Genomic DNA, 22,497 nt, shown 5'->3' with positions numbered 1-22,497 from the left:
TAAAGAAGGGCTTCGAGATGTTTGTTTTTAATTGCAGTGTTCTGTGATAAAGCCATCTTTTAACTACTCAAAGCACAGCAGTTGATATTGTATCTGTGATGTACTAAGGATAGCAGCAGCACAAAGAAAAAACTAACAGCACAAAACCCAAACAAATCTAGCTTCACTGCAGCAGTATTAAAAATGAAATGCACAGTATTTTTGCAAGTGATCAATCATAAATACCTGAGCACATCAGAAGTTTGATTAGAATCAAGTGGATGGGAGTGTTTACTGTGGAGTAGCTCGTCTGATTGCACTGAAGGCACGTGGAGGTGCAAAGAGGCCTAAGAAAGGAAGAAAGATGCCAGCAGTTATTGCCTGGTTCAACTACAGCGTATTTTCTTCCCTCTGTACTGGTGCTTCCTTCCCTCTACTGTTGACCCATACCTTGCAGTCACCTTCTATTCCCTGACGCACAAGCCAAAACAAATCTTATCCTTAAGGCCGTCGACAAGTTCAGGAATTATCAGAATATAAAGGAAATGCACTCAGATCTCCCCTAAAAGCACAGTGCTAGTAGTGTAATACATCTTAGGAATTTTTTTTCTAAATCCCTTTGCCTACATTAAGTGATTATTAAAAAAGCAACTCAAGTAGCCCAAGATGCCCAGTAATACACAGACTTGAAAGTTCAGTTGCTTTCCATAAGACTGGTCTATTTATATTCCATGTATAGAGCTGCTTAGGGTAAATAATAAATCCTCTATTCAAAAAAATGTCTTATACCAAAGCCACAGCTGAGCTTAGGCCAAGAGGAACTGCTAACCCAGACACAAATAAGGCTGAAGAAGATGTATCGGTATCATTAGAAAATAAAGCACAGTATTAGAGATGCTAATTTAGTAAAAAATGAATAATGTTCATACAGAAAGTTTCTCTGTATACTAATGTATAGCCTTAAATGTGCCAAGTATGTCTTGATTGTGCCATAAAAAGATAAGGAGATCAGACAACATCCAGACAGATGATACAATGACTATCACTTGGCAACAGCCAACATGGAAAACCTAGCTTTTATGCTTTGTGCAATACATAAAGAGGTTTATTTATTATTTTTCTTTTACTCAGTGTAAACGAGATATTACATTACACTTGTATACTTCCCTCTCTACCCACCAGTCCCCACGGGAGTCAAACATTAACCAGAGATCTCTCTAGAAACTAAACCTATTCTTACAAAATACCGTAGCACAAAGCCAGAAACAGAAAACAGTCCAGACTACCGTGAAGAAACCATCAGAAGAGCAGAACCCTTCAGAACATTTGCTACTTCCATTAATCATTTTTCTTCCCTTAAAAAAAGTGAACCTAAAAAGCCAAAGCTCAAAAATTTAAAACCCGACCTCTCTTGAAGCAAAAGCAGACACATTCGAAGAGGCATGCACCAACTTTGTTTTAAACCTAGCAGTTCTCATAATTCAGATCCCTGCACAATTTTCTAGGACACTGTCCAGGAAGGTGGCTGTACGCCTGCTGAAGTGACGGTACCTTAAGAAACAAGGGACACTGATTTTGTGCTTGAGGACACGCTGACCAAAACCAGTCAGGCAATGGACCTGCTTTGGCAGTTGACACAAAATAACCAAGGGCCAATGGCTGTTGCAGTATATTTGTTACTTCATCGTGAGATTCTGTTGAAAGCAATCGATCTGTACCTTGACCCTGTAAAACAACAGGCAACGGTTTAATATTAGGAGAGCACAAACTTAATAGAAATTATCTGTAGCTTTCCAAACACAAAGCATTTTGAAATATCCACGCGTTACAAGAATCTTGCAAAGACAATCCAATATCCAATTGATTCAAGACATTGCATAGGAACCTTTCATTCCACAAAAGGAAACGAGCAGATGGAGAAAAACAAACACCACACGCGCGCACAACTCTGTGTTTACTCTGATAGTTACCTTGCCCATATCACCTCCATGGGGGTAGTGGGACCCTGGAGAATGTACAGGGGATCCAGTAGGGGATGCAGGAAGAATATTTATAATATCAGGATCAAGATCATCTCCAGTGTCTAACAAGTCAAAGATTCCCATTCCATCTGCTCCATCTTGAAAAAGAACAAGACCAGTGAATTTCTATAGTTTCCTTACGTACAGGAGATGACAACACATTCTGAAATCAAGTGATTTTCCATATAAATCCTGTGTTTCATAAGAATAAACAGTCTCATTCTTACTATAGGGGGAGTGTCAAGGGGGGTTTTTTTGGTTGGTTTGTTTTTACAACAAGAATAAATCCCATCTACTAACCATTGTTTGTGTTAAAGGCCAGATCCAAGTTTTCAGTGGTATAAGTTGACGATGCTACTTGCACAGACGCAGATGTGGGAAACACAAGTATGTGAGTGCATGATGTGTCCTGTGGGGTGTTCAGCTGAGACGTCTGCATATTTAGAGTGGTGCTGCGTCCAAACACAGAGCCAGTCGATACAGAATCTTTGGGAAAAAAAAGCAAGTATTTCCTTAGTTTTGCTAAACCTGATCTATTAGTTCCCTTGCCAGAAAAGAGTTTCTGAAATACCTGGCATAATAATGAAGGACCCCTGCGGTTCCATTGCCACCAAACAAGCACTGAGAATGCTGGGAGAGTCTGCAGCAGAGATACCACACATTCTGCACATGTCTTTTAGCCTCTTACTAAGGGACTGAAGGTTTCGGCGACTCAGCAAACAACTCCAGTCTGAGGATATAAAGGATATAAGTTTATCTAGAAGAACAGTGCTTGCTGCAGAATACATACTTTACCTATAACAGTGTGGGTTCACATCTGTTAAGTTTCAAACATACAAAGGAACTCTAAAATTATTTAGGTTTTCTTCCAGAAACAGGGACAGACACTTTATATTACTGAAAAATGAAGGCTTCAAATTAAGTTTTAGACTCAAAATGCTAACATTACCTTTTAATTCCCCGTGTCCTATTCTTCCCAAACGGCCTATTACAACTCTCCATGGCAAAGAGCTCATCTGCACAAGTCCCAAGCACCATTCCCAGAGTTTCTGAAGACCAAGTCTGCGGGCAGAGCCCTTTTTCCTGCGAGCTCTACAATTAACAAAGAAGGGAAAACAAAGCTAGAATCCATCTGCAACAAGTTTTTATTGCCACGTTTGGAACTTCTTATTTGCGCTAACCTGAACATTCACAGGACCCAAGAACATTAGTATTGGAGTACATCAATTGTAACTTCAGTTTTTTTGGCTTTTTTTAATCGATCACATTCTAACACTGACATCAAAAGCTGGGGGGGGAGGAGTATGAACACACATACACACACACTCAAGAATCACATGAAACCAAGTAACATTCTTCTAGAAATTTAACTCAAAACAATATGCACATAATATGGAAAATAACCATTCGCTTTAGCTAGTTTTGCAATATAGTGAGTCTACAAAAGTCAGAGTTATTCTTACAGCATCATAAACAAACTAATTCTTCAGGGGAATGAAAGACGACATACATGCTAAAAATTAAATTAACAGTTTCATTCTTACCTGTTTGGTACGTCAATATTAATTATGCAAGTTTCTAACTGTTCTCCATAGAGATCTGTACAGGATGCAAGAAGCCATCTTTGATCATGAGACAAACAGTAGCCTACAAAAAGTACGTTATACTTCTGGCCAGCTTCTCCAAAAGTTTCTCCTAGTTCTGTTTGCTTGTCCTTTACAGGAGCCAGTATAAAAGGAGGGGTGTACAGGCGAATACACTCGGGTCTCTATAAAGATGACAGAACAGACAATGAAGTTTTGGGAAGCAATTATTCCTCACAACTCTAGTTAGTTAATGTGAAAGATGCCAATCATTTAATAAACAGGGACATTTCCCCGATGTGCATATTTACACAACCACATTAACACCACTCACATCAGGGCTCTTAAGAGCAGTTTCCATGGCTAAACCTGGGCCAAAGCCAGTTAACGTTTTCACGTTGGTGGAAGTTGGAAGAGGTCTCCGACACTGAGTAAAAGATGAAAATGCCAAAGATTTTAAATGCTGAGTGTAAATCTGCCGGTCTTCATGTTTCACAGGTTGTAGAAGGTACTGACATGGGACAATCTGGAACAGATTACAGAGGGGGGAAAAACATAATTACTGTTTCATCATTAGATTAAAAGGCTTTTGAGATAATATTTGGGTACGCTGCTTTTAGAATTTTACTTTGCAATCAAATTTCTCTGGTTCTTGCATATCTCCTGCCACTTCTTCCAAAGCTAAGTGGGACCTTCAAGCAATTACTCTCATTGAAATTTTCTTCAGAGAAAAAAAAAAAATTTGTTTAGAAGAGAATCTTAATTATTCCTCCAAAAAGAGGCCCTCTGTTAACTAGTTTTGCAGCTGCTGACAGCATTACCGCTGGATGCCCATCAGGAAAGAGCACTGTCTAAAGCGCAGCAGGGTCAGGCTGGCAGCAGAGATTCCAGTGATGGCACAAGCAGCTTTCCCGTACTTCACTCGTTATTGGAGTGGGCCACTAAATTTCCTCAGGGATAAGACTGATGAGTTTGGAATCTACTACGGGATTTGGCTTTGGTTAATAACACCCAAACTGCTCTAAAAACAATAATCTTCATGATTTAACAGCTGTAGAACTGTAAGCAATGTTTACAAAGCAAATGAAACTTTCACCTTGAGGGCGTTACCGCCTCCAAAACACAGCCAAAGCCAAAGCTACTTTGTTCAGCACATTTCTATAAACGTTGGCTCACCTGCACAGAAATTATATTCTTGATGTTAGAAGGAAGAACCTGAACCATCTCTAAAAAGCAGCGCAGAAGTCCAAGTGTCCACAAACTAGATGAGCTACTGTTCTCATCCTTTTTTTCATATGTAAAAGGATCAATTATGTAAACTACAATTGCAGGTGGATAGGTGATAGCATGTGAATCTCCATCTGTAGGGACTCCGACTTTATCACGATCCATAGTGCTGGAAATGAAATTTTGAAACCAGTTACAAAAAGCTGAGTTTTATAATGATTTATTTTTACTTCAAAACTAAGATCAGATTGTCAAATATTAATCTGAAAGACCTTTGAGTCAACCGTGGTGTAAAAAACAGTCTTTTTATTTCATTTTTGCGTGTGAGTTTATCAGCAACTCAGTATTGCTTGTCTTTTCTTTAGCCGCCTTTATTACAGAGGCTCAACAGCACATAGTTCTATTGCTTCAACTGGGGAACAAGAATACTTACAAGGTCAGTCGCTCAGTAAGAGCTGTCTTTACTACTATAACTTTGATAACAGAAAGTAGAACTTTAAGATGGTACCAGTTATCTATTCCCCACCACCACCTTTAAAATACAGAAGTGAGTAGTTTGGTCAATTTTTCCTCTTTTAAAGAGAAAAGAAAAAAAGAGAAAATTTATCTTTGTACCACAGCAGACACCGAGATGCAGTTGGAACTGCAGCTAAGACTGGAACTAAAAAGTTCAGCTCCACCATGAACTCTCATTCCCACTAAAAAGCAGCCTGGTGACTAGAAAAGAAATATAAGATTTTTCTTGAGGGGACAAGAGTGGCATTAATAGGTTTACATTAGTTGAGCTGAGGGTTTGGTTTGTTTGTTTGTTTGTTTGTTTTTTTTAGCCAAAGCAGGTTTGACTCTGCAGTTCATTACCTTTCAGAAACCTCTGGATGGGGCTGTGCAGGCGCTGAAGCAGTATCTCCAGACATCCCTGCTGTTTGCAGTGTTGGCTGTTGCTGCTGTCCTCCTGTTTGCCCGTTTTGGACTGTTGCAGCCTGAGCGGGCAGGGAGGCAGAAGTGGTATTGTTCATGCTGCTAAAAGGCGGAAATGAAGAAGGCTTGCTTGTTGGTATCCCACTGCCTATACTGGCAGAAGAGGATGATGGGGCAGTGGTAGTCAGCGTTGAATTAGCTGTAGTAGCTGCAGAAGACATGGCACTGTTTGATGTTGCTGTCATAGTACTACTGGTGGGAGCTGCAGGAGCAGACGACGGTGTGTTAGGATTCCCAGCGTTAGCTGTTGCTGGGGGCAGAGCAGAGGCTGGCTGGCTGGAGGGAGGGACCAGATTTGTTTGGGAAAGTAAAGAATTGTCCAAAGGCTGAGAAGCGAGATAAGGACCTAAAACCAGAAAAAAAAAGTGTAAATTTTATATTGCAGCTGTTTTTAAGCATACTTCATCTATGTAAGTTTATAGTTTTAACAAAACAGAGAGCAAACCCTTAGCATACATTTTACCTCCCAAACTAAAATACCTGTATTAAATTTTCAAATTCCAGTATTCTCATTAAGACTCTTTCAGAAATATCCAGAAATCTATTTTAAAAATAATTTTTTTTCCAGCCATGTTGAATTGCTAGAAATCACTGCTTCAGAATTTCAGTCACCAATACAAAAAGACAACCAAAGTCCCTGTCAGGCAGCAACACTGCCGTTTCCTAAAGATACTGCTAGATGAGAAGAAGCCATTTTAGCACACATTTAAATATATTGGGAGTTTGGAATTCCCCCCCCCCCCCCCCCAAGCTTAAAACCAGAAAGCTGCAACAAACAATAAGACTCAATGAATAAATGCAACAATTTCTTCTCCTCTACTGGAATGGAGTAAGTGGTAATTGTATGAAATAAGAAACACTAAAAACAATTCATACCCAGCTCATATCTGCAAACTTGGGCATATAGTTTAAGTTTGGAAAACGCTTCATTGTTGGTGTTAGCTGTCTGTGAGAACCATTCTGTGACCAGCTTCTCAGAAAGCTTCTTTGAAGCAGTAGGTCCAACTCTCATGATCCCATCAGGCAATAACTTACAGATAGGTCTGTGCTGACCAAGCCTGCATGACTGCAAAGAAGGTAAAATAGAAGATGCAAGATAAGGAATTTGTAAGCCTTAAAAACTGTCAAATATCAGTAACATTTAATTCTAGAATACTACACCAGTATGAAATATTTAATAGTGATTTTATGGTTTATTTCCAGGTTTTCCTAAATGCAAGAAAAACAGGTTGATACATCATCTACTCTAATCTTAATCACAATCCAAGTAATACATGCATTTAATTAATTAATTAAATGTAGCTAAAACAATTAAAGTGGTAATACGGAGTTTTACCACTGAGTGGCGTTTATCAGATAAAGACTCTCAAAACAGCTATTAGTAAGAGGAATGGTGAGCAACATGAACAACCCTTATCTTCCAAGTGCCCATTCCTAAAATCCTTTCTAGCAGCTGAGAGAGCATTCTGTGCAAGCGTTTATATCATCTGAGACAAGCCTGATAAGTAGTTATGAGTACGTATTAAAAACAGTCTTTCAAAAATCCATTTCACTGCTAACTACCATAAATAATGTACCTCGTATATTGCAGTCAGATCCCTAAAGAAGCTTTTTGCTCCATTCAGCAGAGCCTCATTTTCAGGGCACACCACAACATAAGCAACATCTCTTTGAGATCCGTAAGGTTCCAACATCAGCCTCTCCCAATACGGCAAAGCAAATGGAGACAGCACCAGAAAATCGTAATCATATCCCAACAAAAATGTTGGGATTGGCAGTGGTTCCGGGGACTCATCAGTTCCTGGAAAAGCAAGACACATTTTCCAATATATTAAGCAGAAAGCTTAAAATTAACACCCTGCTTCTAGGAAACATGAACAGAAAAACACACTGGCCTTCCCGGCATCTAACAGGAAGTAGCACTGCTTGTAAATGGAATAGTTCTCATTTTAACAGATCCAAATGAAAAACCTGCCTGTATGATCCAACCCTCTGCAAAAAAGCATCAGCTAATTATTTTTATTTGAAATCTCTCAGGGCCTCAAGAAGAAGTTCCACGGTTGTTTAATATTTCTATCAGTATACAGACAATCAGGAACAGACCTTTAGTGTCCAGGAAGCCTTCCCCACAGAGTGATCAAAAAGAGGGGGAAGAAACGTAAATAGTCTAAGCAGATACGTAAAGGACCACAGAATGAGGAAAAAAAAAAAATTAAAACCATGCATTTACATGTACCCTAAATGTATAATTACCATGTTCTAAAAATAGCTACAAAAGATCTGCCGGTGAAAGGTCACTCTTCTACGTAGTGGTAAATCAATCTCATGTGCTAATGAGGTCAGTTTAAATCTTGAGTGCACAAAGTTTACCTTGTATCTGTAAACGTGCATCAGGTGTTGGCCACTCCAAATATTTATCATAGACAACACACTGGATAACCTCAAATCTTCAACACAGTTCTGAAACTACCGAGCAATAAAGCACACTTTTTCAAGCATTTCAAAGCTAGTATTTTTAACTACGCTATTTTTAAAGTGGAGTAATTCTTTTGAGGAGGAAAAAAAAAAAACAAAACAAAACAAACCCGAACAAACAGAGCAATTACTGTTTTTACCATTAAATCCATCTTTGCAATTTCAGTCCCTCACTTGGAGAAGTGTCCAGTATATATAAACAGTGCAATTGAAGCTGTTAATTTTAAATACACATATCTAATTCATTTACTGTTTTAAGGAATATAAATATTTTCTGTTTTTCTAAAGAGAAGAATTCTCCCCTGTCTAATAGCTCTTGCTAGCTTAAAGAAAGGTCAAATGCTGTTTAGAATTCCAATAGGCTGAACAGCATCCAGACACTGAGGTTTGGTGGCCGGATCAAGTAGAGATTAACAGACAGGAGTCTACGCAGCAGTTTACCGTAAGAGCCTCTGCCAGCCATTTTGTGAAACTGTTGCCATGTGAGGGGGCCTTGCACACCCCAAGACCGGACCGTTCGCTTTTTCTGAATTGCATCCTGAAGAACTGGCTGGAGCGAGAGGAGCATACGAAGGATGTCCTGGGAACACTGCATGCTCACATCCACAACTGAAAGGACAAAAAAATTGTCAAGGCCTACTGCAACAACAGGATAAAATAAAGCCCTCCTCAAACAACCCAGAATCCTAAGCCACCTTGATTTCAAACAAGGTCACACTCTTCTAAAACATACATGCAGGCCACCCAAAGGCCATGATATAAAAAGTTAAGCACACAGATTTAGGGTTCTCCCTCCTCCCCTCTCAGCCATTTATAAAAAACACAGATGGATTTTTTTTTTTTATTATTTTTTTTTCTGTAGAGTTTTTTCCCTTAAAAGCCTTACCATCTTACGATTTAAACTAAGGGAAAAAGCCCTAAAATTTAAAAAAAAAAACCCAAACAACCAAACCAAACCAAAACCCCCACACAAACAAGTTGTACAACCCTTAAACTACAGGATTTTCCCTCCAAATAAAGGAAGGTTAAACAGACTGCCACCCAGTGCTCACTTCATAGAAGTTGAGGGAAGCCTCAAAACAGTGACAGTCCACTTCATCAAGCTTGCCACCACTATGCCATTTAATGCACAGTGCTTAAGAATAAAAAGCTGACACACAATTTGGTATGGCTATAATTTCATAGCCTTCCATTTAGAAGTATTTTTACATCTTCTTATCCTAAATACCAAGGTGACAGTAACACTGAGTCTTCTCCTGGGTGCCTGAAAACATTGATTTATCTATAGCCTGGGCTTTTAAACTTCATCCCCCACTGATACACAGAATCCTAGCTGTGTTTTACTGTTAGTCCTCCTCATCCTCATTAACGACTATGAATCGCAGCTAACTGCTATCAAAGTTTCATATTTCACTGTTCACCCTGCTAGAGTTGCTACTTGAAAAGACTATTATTGAGAGAAGTATGCAAATACACAGAATAAACGGTATTCCATGAGACAGTATATCATTAGTCAGGCCCTAGAAGGAAATATCCAAGGATCTCTGGCAGATCCAACACAGAGCGAAGGCTACAATAATGCTTTATTTGCCACACATGCCATTAAACTACCGCCCCCCCCCCCTTAAAGAAGGGGGGGAAGGCAACTGAATCATAAATCTTGTTTAATTCTGCCACAGTAGCCTTGACAATACAGTCACCATTTGAACCACCTACACTTTGTATGTACACTCATTCCACAGAGCCTCCGTAAATGCAGTCACCAAAAGCTGCTCTAAAAGAATAAGCCTAGTGAAGTGTTGTGGACAGTTACTGTGGTCTTACGTTACACTTCAAATTTACGTTAGGAATTTACAGTTGATGGTAGCCAAGGCCTATACTCTGCTTGGTGTATGGTACCAGTACGGAATGTAAAAGCAACGGTTATTCTGAACACTGTTAAAAATAGAAGTTTATACAAGCATGCAGGTGGAAAAACAGTTTAAAGTATCCAATATTCACAAAGGAAAAACACAAGAAATGAAGCTTAAAAAAAAAAAAATCATAGGTGGACAAGTAGAAAATAATCTGTTTTCAATATTTACCATTTCTTTTTGACCAGTGGTGCAAGCAAGTAGTTTTCACAAGTGCTTCATCAACTTTCCCTCCTGACATATTGTCCATGAACTGCCGTCCATGTTCCAAGGCTAAGTAGCAGTCATTGCAACAATCCCTTTCTTCTACACGTACCAGGTTGCTAACTGCACCAACTTTGGGAATGGAATCTTGATCTGCTGCTCCGAATGGTGAGAACAAGTTGGTGCACTGATCCTGCAGCAACAGTATTAACTCATCGGGCAGTTTCTCAGGTTCTTTCAGTCCTCCACTGCCATGTTCAACAGAAGTAGATCTGAGAGCTTCAAAGCGTTTTTCTGCTTCTTTGCCGCACTCCGTATTACGTCCTAGAATATCCAATTCATCTTCAAGAAACAGTCCAGAACTGTTGCCAAATTTTCTATTCATAACAGCACTGAAACCACAGGTACACCTATACTGGGCCTCTTGTGTTGGATCAGGAATGTAAACTCCAACATCAGCACCTTTGATGTTCATATTGCAAACACATATGCAGCAGCTGTCAAAGTTACAGTCTTTGAAGAGATTCATTACAGACTCTGAGAGGATGAGATTCACATAAAGACTGTGTGCCTCTGGAATGGAAGGCACAGTTGCAGGTTCAACAGAATTAAGCGGCCTACATGTCGATGGTGTGGAAGCTGGTGAGTATAAATCAGAGTTCTCATATTTGACTGAACCCTGTGCACTTGCAGGTCCACCAGCTCCACGAGGTGTTCGAGGAGTCCTTGGTGTTCTAGGAGTTGGGAAACGAGGGGTGGAAGGAGAAGGGAGAATTCCAGCTCCACTGTTACTGGGAGGTGCGCTACTTGGTGGCATCCCAAATGGAGTATGAGTTTGTGGTGTGTACGCAGGGCCATACTCTTGATCCATAGTGCTTCCATCACTAATGGCAGCCACAGGAAGAAGGAAATACTTTAAGTACACAACATACTGGTTTTGAAGTTTAAGTCTCAAATTTCTAAAGAAGGACCTTCCTAATTAATATTTGCTTTTCTAAACTAGTCTTTCATAATCCCCAGCAAGATTTTCATCCCCCAAGGAACTTCAAGAGCATTTGTTCTAAATGACTTTGCAGGACTCCCACTGACAGCACTGTTAAAGAATCTTTCCCCACCTCCTTTCGTCTTTCCCTTTGCACAAAGCTTCCAGGAAACAAGTGTGGTCAGAATAAATTACAAATTGTATGGTTCTGTGGAGTCGAAAGGACACCTTTTTTGTTCATGTTTTATTTACACATTATGTTGACACACACTAAGAAAATATACCGGCTCTATCAGCAGCAGATTCAGCTGGATCCAGAAGGAAAGTATCACCTGGAAACATTTTAACATTTTCTTTCCTAAGCAGCTGAGTATCTCCAAAGACCTATAAGGCTAATGTGACCTGGAAACATACTGCTTATGAATGATCCTAACAGAAGCAACATCAGTATTTACTCTAAGATTTAATATTCATGTAATTCTATCAAAAAATGGATTAAGCAACAAGAAGGCTACATTTTTATACCAGCTACTAATGCAGAACAGAAAGAGGAATAAATATTTTCTTCAAGAAAAACTGCCAGCAAGACCATCACTACCAAATGCGGACTACAGAAATGCCTACTGCAATACTGCTGTTACCAGGCAATGTCACACCGGGCATAGCTTCCAATCAAACGAAATGTTTTCCTAGTCCCAATACAGCCGAGATTACTGCTATTTAAGAAAATAATTTAAGAAACAGAAGCACCACCTACTAAGCCCTTGCAGTACCTACAACACCACTGCAAAAACAAGTCCCAAGTTTACATTTATCTTGATTGTTACCATCTTCATTACTTATTAAAACTGGACTTGCACCATTAAGCTTCCCCAAGAAACCTTTAAATGAGACAACGAATAAAATGTATGCACAGTTAAGAAGCTATTTGAGAAGACGGTCTCTTACAGTAAGGTTTAACTGTAAGGACTTTTTTTAAAGGCTCTTGTCAGTTGTATAAACACAGTGTGTCTTTACAAATATTAGAGGTTTACAAAAAAAAAAAAACCCGCCACATCTAGGGGTACTTCCTATACTGTGGATAACAACTGACCACCTTACAAAGCTTAAACATCTGCGGCACGGGTCATACCCATCTTTGATGAATGGCATGGCAGGTCCTGGAGGAAGTAAATCCAACTTTCCCACAGTCCAACTCTGGCGATAAATGCATTCTTCTGGCAGTTTGATGGGAGGAAGACACTGGCTGGGAAGCGTCTTCAGTGGCGCAAACATGGAACATCCCACTAAAGCTTGACAATTCTCAGGTTTATAAACATAAGAATAATCCTAGAAGTTAGACACGGTAAAGCATCAGCATGTAAGTTAGATCACTTCAGCTATTAAAATGCTTCTCAAAAAAACGTGACTAAGTTCAAGCAGTAGTTCTTTAATATTTAATCCTGATATAGCTGCAAAAGAGAAAGGTAGATTTATACACACGTTATTCTCACCTGTGGCATGTTGCTCCAAAAAGCAACATGCCAACACAAAACAAACAATGAACTACAATTACTGAAATGCATTCCTTCAGCTTCATGCATGACTCTTTCTTGAAACTTAAGTAGTAAAATAGTACATACTACTTACTAGAATGTGCATTACCTAGACACAAGTTTCAAATTGTACTTGATTTCCCACAGTTCCTATTCAGGATTAAGTAATAAACTGAACAATAATCATTAGAAACATTTATCAGGACTATCAGCACTACATACCTTTATTTCAGCGGGTTTGGGGCTGCAGAAACCCTCATCTACTTCAATTCTGAATTGAGCTCCCACACTAGAGCTATTCCCTTCAAGTACTGTTCCTCCAAGTGTAGTGTCCATACTGCCATATTCCTTATTATTCATGTTCATTGGAGAAAATCCCATAATATGTTGTTCCAATGAAGGCGGAGTTGGATACATTTTATGGAGATCTGCAGTGCCTAATTTCAGATTAGAAGTAGGCTTTAGAGCATGAGGACATTTTGAAGTATTTCTTTTGTCTTAAAATTTCAGTAGGGCAAATGAAGCGTGTTTCCAAATTCCCACAACATATTAGCAGTCAAACGTTAAGAGCTAGTATTCTACTTAGAAAAAACAAATAAAGCTTACTTATGCATGACAGTGGGTCTAGATTTCCTGCTTTTGCCTCCTTGCAGTTGGATTTGTCATCAGCGCCATTCACTGTTCTTTTAGATCCAGGCTAAGAAAGAAAAGAAGTATTGTAATCAAATCGCTTCAGACATGAACACATGTTCATATTTCCTGCTAACAGGAAATTTCATGTGCAGTGGACATACAAAGCTGAGATTTTTGTATAATGTTTAGAAAAATTAAAATAAATCAGAAGCCCAGTGCTAGTAGTTGGGGTTACACTTGTCCTCCCTTAATACTTGTAACTCAGAGAATGCTCTCCCATCAAGTCATGATGCTATTAAAATGAAAGACCAGTTATAAAATAACTCTCAGCCTGTTAGCAGTCATATTAAAAAAAAGCTAAATAGGGCTGCCCACAATCTATCAGAAAAAACATACACACTCCCAAAACCATGCTAACATTACTGATGTTACCACATGAACAGGAATAGAAAAGATAGAGAAACAAATCCTGGAACAAGAGGTACAGGGAAGAAAAGCTGTTGAAATTAAAAGAACAAGAGATATATTTTACAATGTTTAAACAGTACTAAAGTCTATAGAAAATAAGAGTCTTCATGTTTAAGAGCAAACACCCTGGCTTTATACAATGATGACCTTTGATGGCTATTAAGATCCTTCAGCCCTTACTCAGCTACAGCTCCCATTAAAGTTGATGGGCATTTTGTCTGGGTAAGGGGATTTAGGATTAAGCATGGAGCAAAGTACAGTTCAGAAAAGAAAACAGATTGCAAACGGTATTGAAATAGAAACTAGAAAGATAATGGATTCAGAACCATTAGAGACTGCAAGAGAAACTGTTCCAAGATAATAGCTGCTGCAATGAAGCAGCTTATTTGGCAGAATGTCCACGTGTTTAAATGCCTCTTCTCTTTCAGAAGTTTTTGTTTTGTTTCAGTATTACCTTTACTGACTAGTTAAACAGAACCTAGACCACAGGAAAAGAGCACTAGTGCCACTGTTGAATCTGTAAAGTTATAACTAAACATATATTCAAGCAGCATATACTGTCTGGATAGTAAGGATATAAGATCAAAAGCTTGTCTGTAACAAAAATACGATCGTATGAGTCAACCAGAACAGTACGTCTGCTCCAGAGGAGCCACGGCACTTGCTTATATGCACGTTTTGCAACCTCTCCTAGAAATGCCAAGAAAAAAAACAAACCACCAACCCAAAACCACAAAGAGACATACTTGTTCCTTGCAGTTTTTTGTCTAGCAGCTGCCATTACCCTTGCACATCACTTACTGTTAGCTCATCTTCATCAGAATTGAAGAGATTGTCAAGGTCAGTATAAGAGACCACTAAGTCTGTTTCGTGGAACAGGCTAGTTGATGCAGTGCGAGCATGAGCAGCAATACGTTGGGCATCTATAAAGAAAAACAAACATTACAAAAACATTAGCAATATATATTCATTTAAAAAAATAAAGACATCTTATTTCCACAGCTGGGATGCGGGGGCAAGTGTGTTCTCAATTCCATTCAACTATCTTACACGTAAGTGAGGTCCCTTCAATTTTATAACATTTGGATTTTATAGCCAACATTTATTTGCAAGGTGCAACAAAAAGCTTGTTCCAAGAAGTCTTCTAGTTCTGAAGGGACAGGGAAATACAAACCATGAAGTAAAAACTTAGTAGCCTATTAGAATCTATTGACTATTCAAGAGATCATTAACATAGCACAATTAAAAGAGGAATGAAGAAGAAAAAAAAAAAAAAAGCCTCTTTACCTTGCTTGACAGAAGGACTAAATAGAGACATAGCATCCTCTCCTTCGTGGGATAAAACTGTAACACTAGATGTCCCATCCTCAGCCTATTAAAAAAAAAAGGTAGAAAAGCTTGCTTTAATTAACTGGGGAAGTGGGGGGCATTTTATCTCCCTATGGGAGTTCTTGTACATATCAGAAGTATCAGGTTCTCATTACCCTTCTAGCTCAGCAAGGTGTAGTCTGGGGGTCTGGCTAGCGGTACTTGCTCAGGGAGAAGCAAGCTTGGAATACAGACAACACGCTAGCAACACACAAATGATGAGCACAGGTAAGAATGTAAATCTTAGTTTTTGTGTTGGGGATAAATTTAAAAAGCAAGCTGTGGATTTTTGCTACAACACTGCATTGAAAAAACAGTCGATATCAAATGCTATACATTGACTACACTAGTTATCGAATGAAACTCTCAATATCAGGAGTGCACATACACACAACTAGTCCTAATAAGCAAATTTATTTCATATAAAACTCCCAACACATGTATATTTTCTCCTTTTTTGGAGAGTGTACTTCTGTTTGAAGTAGAAGCCTGATATAGTTGGTACTGGCTAAAGGGGGAAAAAAAAAAAAAAAATTCCAATTCACTGTCCAGGCAACTAGTCAGAGTTCACCTCACCTACCCCAACCCTTTCCACACCTGAACAAAGCACTTGCCTTGTTCTTTGTCTCTTCCCCAAGCACCTTCTGTCACCCGTTTCTACAGAAAGGCTACTGAGCCAGATTGATTTTTCTTCCAGTCCAGGAGTGCTCTCCCAGTATAAGCCATCAACCCTAATGCAACAGCACCACCAGCGTGCCAAAAAATTTTAGGTGTAGTTAGAGGCATGCTGCATAATTTCATTGATCATTTCTGCTAGAATATAATTTTTTAAATGTACTTCTAGATACACAGAGAAGGACTTAAAATATATTTGGTGACTAAAGCAATTTGTTTTAATTTCATCACTGATGTGCATCCTCACTCCTTTACTCACCTTGTGTTTCTTCCCAGCTTCTCTCTCAACATTCTGCCTATCTTTTTTACTATCAGGAAATAAGAATTCCACATCACCATCAACAAAGGCATAAGGATCGATTTCAGGTTCCTGGTCGGCTTCCGTCGCTACTGCTGCTAGGTATTGGTTTTTACTCTGATACTGTTGCACCAGTTCATCTGAAACCTTTAAAGGTTTCCTACATTGCACCATTAATCTGAACAGAAGAAAAACAAAAATCACAAAATATTATTTATCATTTATTATGTCGGAATATGTTTGCTATCACACAGCCTTTACAAGAACAATTTCATCTTCCCTTCCCACTTTCTTCCTTTCCACCCCACCTTCAGAAAATTTTTTGGGAAAAAGACTAGATCATTAGTCATTTAATATAACCTCCTTATACACGTCAGACACAGCAGTGTGATTCATTCTGCCCATCTCTCCTCAAGCACTGTCAATTCAGATAAAGATTAGTAATTTATCCCAGGTCGTAGCTGTCATTTATTGTAAAGTACAAATGTATTAAACTATCTATATCCACTAAAAGAAACTCACCAGGTTAAAAAATTACTCATTGCCATTCCCCATCCACCTTCAAACAAATGATCAGAATGAAGTGATTAAACCTGAATTCTCCATATTTTAAGAATCTAATTCCTGAACATTTGATTCATTTAAATGTAGAGAGTATGCCAGCCATCCCAATACCCGGCTCTGTCTAACACAAACAGGCCAACGCTGTTGTACACACAGCCTGGCTATCCAAAAAGCCCAAGCAATAACCGCTACCAAAGCACACAAATGCCACTAAGCTTAGTAGTCATTTATATCACTTACATCAATACAAACAAAGCTTGCAATACACCATTATCTAATTTACTAATGAGAATAATAAAACCACATTTGCCTTTGTCAGCATTTTTCTTTTCTTAACATTTGGGGCCAAAAAGGGAGCTGGTAAGTACACAGAAATTAAGTTTTTGCATCAGGATTATTAGTTTCACAGATATAACATCGCACCAGGAAAAAGAGATATTGGCAAGTAGAAAACTGTATTATGATTATTAGCTACACTTATGCCCCTCTACCTTCTGCCCCTGAACAAACTTTATTTTATGTATCCCAGTGTACAAGAGGCACCATGTGAGGAAGGTATTCCTTCAAACAAGACAAATATTTCAGGACCGTCAGACTGATGTAGGTACACAATTTTTTCTTGCTTCGAGACCTCTTCCTCCCAAACAGGAACAGAATGACCAGTGAGAAGCATTTACAGAAGTCTCACACATGAAATGAAAAAGGGACTTTGCAAGGATGAAGATTACAAAGGGATACTTCAAGTTCAAACACAGGTTCCAACATATCTGTTGTTTCCCTTCTCAAGCCCCTATCCAAAAGGAAATGCTATCCTGTAAGAAACTAACGCGTCTCACAGTTAGTAGAGCTTGGTTTTGACAGCCTAGATGCAGACACTGATTTGGAGTTTAGCATAAGATAGGCTTACATTTCTCCTCTGAGAGACCAGAAAGAAAGAAAAAGTGTGATATAGAACAATTCCAAGACTTGAACCTTGAAATTCTGCACACAAAAAGGCACAGTGATTCCTCAGAGTCCTCCTCGCTGCCCTGTACATCCCTGTCAACTCTGTGGTGTGAGAGAGGACACAGGAACAGTTTTACTTTGTCAAAAGACTTCCTAGAACTAAGCTTTCCAAAGAAACACCTCACAGTCAACAACACTGTCAAATCCACCCATGCTGGTCATCCATGCTCAATAGAATCTTGTGTTAAGCACGACCACCACAGCACGACCGCCCCAGACAGCAGTGCAATGGGTGTGCCTTCATGTCAAGCACCATTGGCATTTATGTCTGCAGTAGCACTAGATGGAGTTGAGGACTTCCTCATTTCTAAATCCTGCAAAAACTACCATCAGAAGGGGAAAAAAAAAAGGAGAAAAAAAAAAAGATGGGAACCACTTTCTAGGAACAAGGAATTAAACACCAGGAAAAACACACAGCAAAAGCAAGCAGCAGTTTCCAGCATTTTTGACCACCAAAGAGGAAGAGAAGTTAATAGCCAGATACCTGGGGCGGGGGGGGAGTTCAATAAGTTGTTAAATCAAACTAGAAGCCATACAAGGAAAGACCATGTCTTGAACAGAAAAAAGAAAATTTTGAAGTGAGCGTATCTTTCTCTGCCTGGTTGGCTGAACTGAATTCAAAGCCAAAAAAGCGCTAAAAAAATCCTATAAATGCACATCTTGTGAGAGCTGAGACATGCACTAGCTAATGTAAACTCTTAAACAGTGAACACAAAAGATACGGCTAAGAAAACATGTACAAGAACAGACCAACAGCTACAGCATATTTACTTCTTCTCACAGCTTTCCTACGCAGCAAAGTCAATGTGACTGCCATCAGTGGCTTTCCGCTGCCAGCAACGAAACAGAAAATCAACATAACATTTCAGTCTTGTGAGTAGCTGCTTCAACTCTTCTACCACAGATTAAGTACACTAACTCCTAAAAAAATAAAAGAAAAAAAAAAAAAACCTCACTAATTTGATACCGATCACATTAAGAGCCTCCTTTCATCTAAACAGGAAAAAAATAATAATTTTGGACCAAAAATAATCAACAGCAAGTGAGTGGATAGCAACAACTCTGGGTGCATTCGAGGTGCTTTTTTTAATCCCTTGATCGCAACCCTAAGCCAAAGCTTGCCACCTCTGCATCCAGGTCCCAATCGCGTTAAATTTACACTGCTCTTGAACAGCCCTGTCAGCACCTGCTGCCTCCCATTACCATCCTTTTCCTGCGGCACGTCCTCACGAGAAAGTGGTGTAAAAGATGGATGGCAGGAAGAATTTCTTACGCAGTACAACAGCAAAGGAGACACAACCCAGAAGGCCAAGTCGTTTTGTTTCAGGTTTTTTGTTCTTATGGGTTTTTTTCCTTTGGTTTGATGGTGGTTTGGGGGGTATTTTTGGTGGTGGTGGTGGCAGCCTTTTTTGGAGAGTTTATTTTTTGCTTTAACTGGTAAAGAAAATCCATCTTGATTCATTCTGCAGTAAAACAGAGCTCAAACATAAGTTTTAACACTAAAACCGCTAGTGTTATACTTTTCCTCCATTGCCTCAAAGCTCCATAATTTATCAAAACTTAGGCAGCATCAAAAAAGTGACCAATTCCTTTATCCTGATTGAAACAGATAGCAGCAGAATAGAACATTTTAAAATCTGGTGCTAGATAACACTACCTTTCAGAAATAAATTCTATTTCTTCAATAAAAACCTTTTTTTAAATAGTTATAGACTACACATACTTTATTTCAAGACAATATTAGCTTATGTTAAAATAAAATAATAAATGTTCTCCAACACATTTCCTGTAGCTCAAAGGCTGAGGTTCTAACAAGGATCTTGTCTGACTGTCTCAATATTTCTTCAAGCTAGACAAGCTTTGCTTAATGAACGAGGGTTTCCCATGTGATCTGAGGTCCAAGAGCAGTAACGGTAGACACACCAGTCACTTGTTTTCTTTGAATGATAACCTCAAATCTTAAGGCTTTTGAACACCACCACAGAGAGAATGCACCACGTGGAAGAACGCCAGTTTATGTTACTTATTCCAAAGATAAATTTCTGATATCAGAAAGCAGTTGCAGCCTACGTTTAAGTTAACATCTTCCAGGAAAACCGATTAGCTTCCTCATTGCTTGAATCGGCCGTTTAAATACCAGCTCTTCTGAATAAAGACAAGAGCAGAACTGAGGTAGAAGAAACTTTAACAGGGTAAGTCTGCAGCCAAGCCCATCCATGCTTTCTTCAAATAGTGAAGAAAGCAAATATTGAAATGAGAAGGTTCTTGGGGGAGGGGGGGCGGCAGGTGGGGAACAGGACTTTAAGTCTCAAATAGGCAGAATTTGGCTACAGATTAATTTTACAGTAGAAAAATAAACTGCCATCTGCTAAATCAGAGTTCTAATGAGAAAAAGCTGGAAAGTCTTACTACATATTTGACTGTGCTTTGTAGTCACATTTCACAATTAGTATCTTCATAGTTATGCTCACGTACTCAGCATTACTGCTTGAGCTCACGAGAGCAACATTATGATTTAGTGACAAGCTTGCTTATAACGAGAAACTACTGCCTTTGGCCTTTCAGTTTCCTCGCTTTCTCACGTTACTACCATAGTATTAAGCACTACTTACTCTGTAACTGATGTTACGTTTTCCTGTCCAGCAGGTATTACTGGATCATCTCTCAACTTATCATTTGGAAGCTGAGGTGGTAAGAATTCCAAATCCTTTTTCTTTGGAACTTTATAATACTTCCAAGTAGTATCAGCTTCATCTTCCTCCAAATTCACTGCAGTACCAACATACATTGTAGGCTCTATAACTTCAGGAAATTGAGCTGGAAAAGGCTGAGACAAGCCATCGAGTCTGTCTTCCATTGTTTTTGTGGGAACCAAGGGGTCTGGTGTTGGCATCTGGTAGAAATGTTGACTCTGAGGAGTAGAAGGAGCTTTAGCTACCCCTTCGTCAACTACGTCACACGGGTGAGGACTAAGCGGTGGTGGCTGAGGTGAATTTGCCATTTCAGCATTATGCATCTGAGGAGTCTTTGCTACATCATTAGTTCGGATATTTGAAAATCTCACTTGACTGTCTGGAGCAGTCATCACAAGCCTCTGACTCGCTGAATCTGCCTCCATGGCAACATCATCACTGATAGATACACGATGATGAAAAGGAGTCAAAGGGCGTTTCTGTGGCTTATCCCCTTTGTCTTGCTTCTCATTTGTCTTGTGCTTTGGAGCTGCTTGCTGTTGTTGGCCCACAGGTGGTGCCTGCCCCTGTTGACCTGAATTTCTTGGTTTGAGATTTTTGTGCCTGCAGAATTAATATAGGAAAAAATACTTCACATTAAACTTTCAAATATGTCTATCACGTTCTTTTTCACTAGATAAGAACCCACTTCTAAGCCATTAAACAGACGATTATAGAAGTCTAAAACTGATACCACTCTGAAATGAAGCTGCCTCTTTCTGACCGTAACTTAATTTGAACGACTTGAGTAGCATTGCAAGATTTTAGAATACCATTTAAAAAAACTGGAAAAGCTGTCTTATGAGCCAAACACACACATAATCCTCATAATTGAAGACAGTATTTTATAACTGCTTTTAACAGAAATAAACAGTCACATGAACACGTTGTCGCTTTTAACTTCTGCCAACACTGATGAATCAGTAGAACAACATATGAATTAGTGAATGACTTCTTGAATTCAAGCATCAATTCTAACCAATAGTGTTGTCCAAGTCTCTATGGGTTAAGGAGTGGAAAATTAACATCAAGAATCTAGAAGCCAAGCTCAGTCCTACAAAAGTTATTTCGAAGCTTTTGTAGCTATTTACCTACAAATTTAGCAAGCTCGATGTCTTGGCTGCATTAATACAGTTCAGTTTTTTTCCAGTATAAATGCACTTGAGCTTAAGCATTTCATCTTGAAGTTCAAGGCGCCAACTTTCTAGATCATCTGACAGAATGAGACATGAAATACCAAAGCCTAGAATGAAATGTTTATGATTAAGCTATTGAACTGCATGTACATCCTTAGTGCCTCGGTATTCTTTGCCACTCTTCCATAGGGAAGTTAAGAAGCATGCAACTTGTATTAAAAAAACAGGATGACGCAGGAATAAAAGGTAAGAGGTATCAAGATCTATTTTTACTCTAAACTCTCACATACACATGGTTTTCACCACTTAGAATTCAAAATACAGAGAACAAGAAGGGGTTTTAAGCCTTTGCAATTTCTATTTAGGCAACTGCATATTTCTAATACACACCTCACACAGTTAATCAATTGTTTTCTCTTAACTAGTGCCATCATATCTAAATTGTCCTTTAACAGAGTATTTAATCCTCCTCCATCTCCCAGCACTTCTCAGGGCACAAGTATTTTCACAGAACTTAAACCAACCATTAGCAATAAAGGAGAAAAAAATGCATTTCTTTCAAAATGCTACATCCTCCAGACTTTTTTAAGATTCCAATATTCATTGCAAGGTAATCAGCACAACATTTAAATCAGGGAAAGCGTTTAAACCTTTGCAACACTTCAGTCACCAGAAGATTAGTATTCTGCCTTAAGTACAGAAATTGACAATTCGCTGAAAT

General features: G+C 38.9%; 1 protein-coding gene across 2 annotated transcripts in view; it reads right to left on the bottom strand.

Annotated features, from left to right (window-relative positions):
• MED13 (mediator complex subunit 13) overlaps positions 1-22,497 on the bottom strand; it is a 58,252-nt gene that overhangs the window by 4,537 nt on the left and 31,218 nt on the right. Inside the window, exons 2-23 of one of the 2 annotated variants that reach the window (XM_087752290.1) lie at positions 21,736-21,883; positions 20,521-21,204; positions 16,301-16,517; positions 15,286-15,370; positions 14,800-14,921; positions 13,504-13,594; positions 13,120-13,334; positions 12,495-12,691; positions 10,348-11,264; positions 8,705-8,872; positions 7,366-7,589; positions 6,665-6,854; positions 5,669-6,134; positions 4,760-4,979; positions 3,918-4,109; positions 3,545-3,768; positions 2,950-3,092; positions 2,572-2,730; positions 2,301-2,486; positions 1,950-2,098; positions 1,531-1,704; positions 226-326 (exon numbers count right to left, since the gene is read on the bottom strand). In XM_087752290.1, the coding sequence (XP_087608416.1) occupies positions 226-326; positions 1,531-1,704; positions 1,950-2,098; positions 2,301-2,486; positions 2,572-2,730; positions 2,950-3,092; positions 3,545-3,768; positions 3,918-4,109; positions 4,760-4,979; positions 5,669-6,134; positions 6,665-6,854; positions 7,366-7,589; positions 8,705-8,872; positions 10,348-11,264; positions 12,495-12,691; positions 13,120-13,334; positions 13,504-13,594; positions 14,800-14,921; positions 15,286-15,370; positions 16,301-16,517; positions 20,521-21,204; positions 21,736-21,815 (5,204 nt within the window). In that variant the 5' untranslated portion in view covers positions 21,816-21,883. The remainder of the gene's footprint in view (positions 1-225; positions 327-1,530; positions 1,705-1,949; positions 2,099-2,300; positions 2,487-2,571; positions 2,731-2,949; positions 3,093-3,544; positions 3,769-3,917; positions 4,110-4,759; positions 4,980-5,668; positions 6,135-6,664; positions 6,855-7,365; positions 7,590-8,704; positions 8,873-10,347; positions 11,265-12,494; positions 12,692-13,119; positions 13,335-13,503; positions 13,595-14,799; positions 14,922-15,285; positions 15,371-16,300; positions 16,518-20,520; positions 21,205-21,735; positions 21,884-22,497) is intronic. The other variant, XM_009469414.2, reaches the window with a different exon arrangement.

The sequence above is a fragment of the Nipponia nippon genome, unplaced genomic scaffold, assembly GCF_047370975.1.
Source record: "Nipponia nippon isolate SJK-2023a ecotype South Korea unplaced genomic scaffold, ASM4737097v1 scaffold_15, whole genome shotgun sequence".
NCBI classification, from domain to species: Eukaryota; Metazoa; Chordata; class Aves; order Pelecaniformes; family Threskiornithidae; genus Nipponia; species Nipponia nippon.
This window is presented reverse-complemented; position numbering and strand designations above follow the sequence as displayed.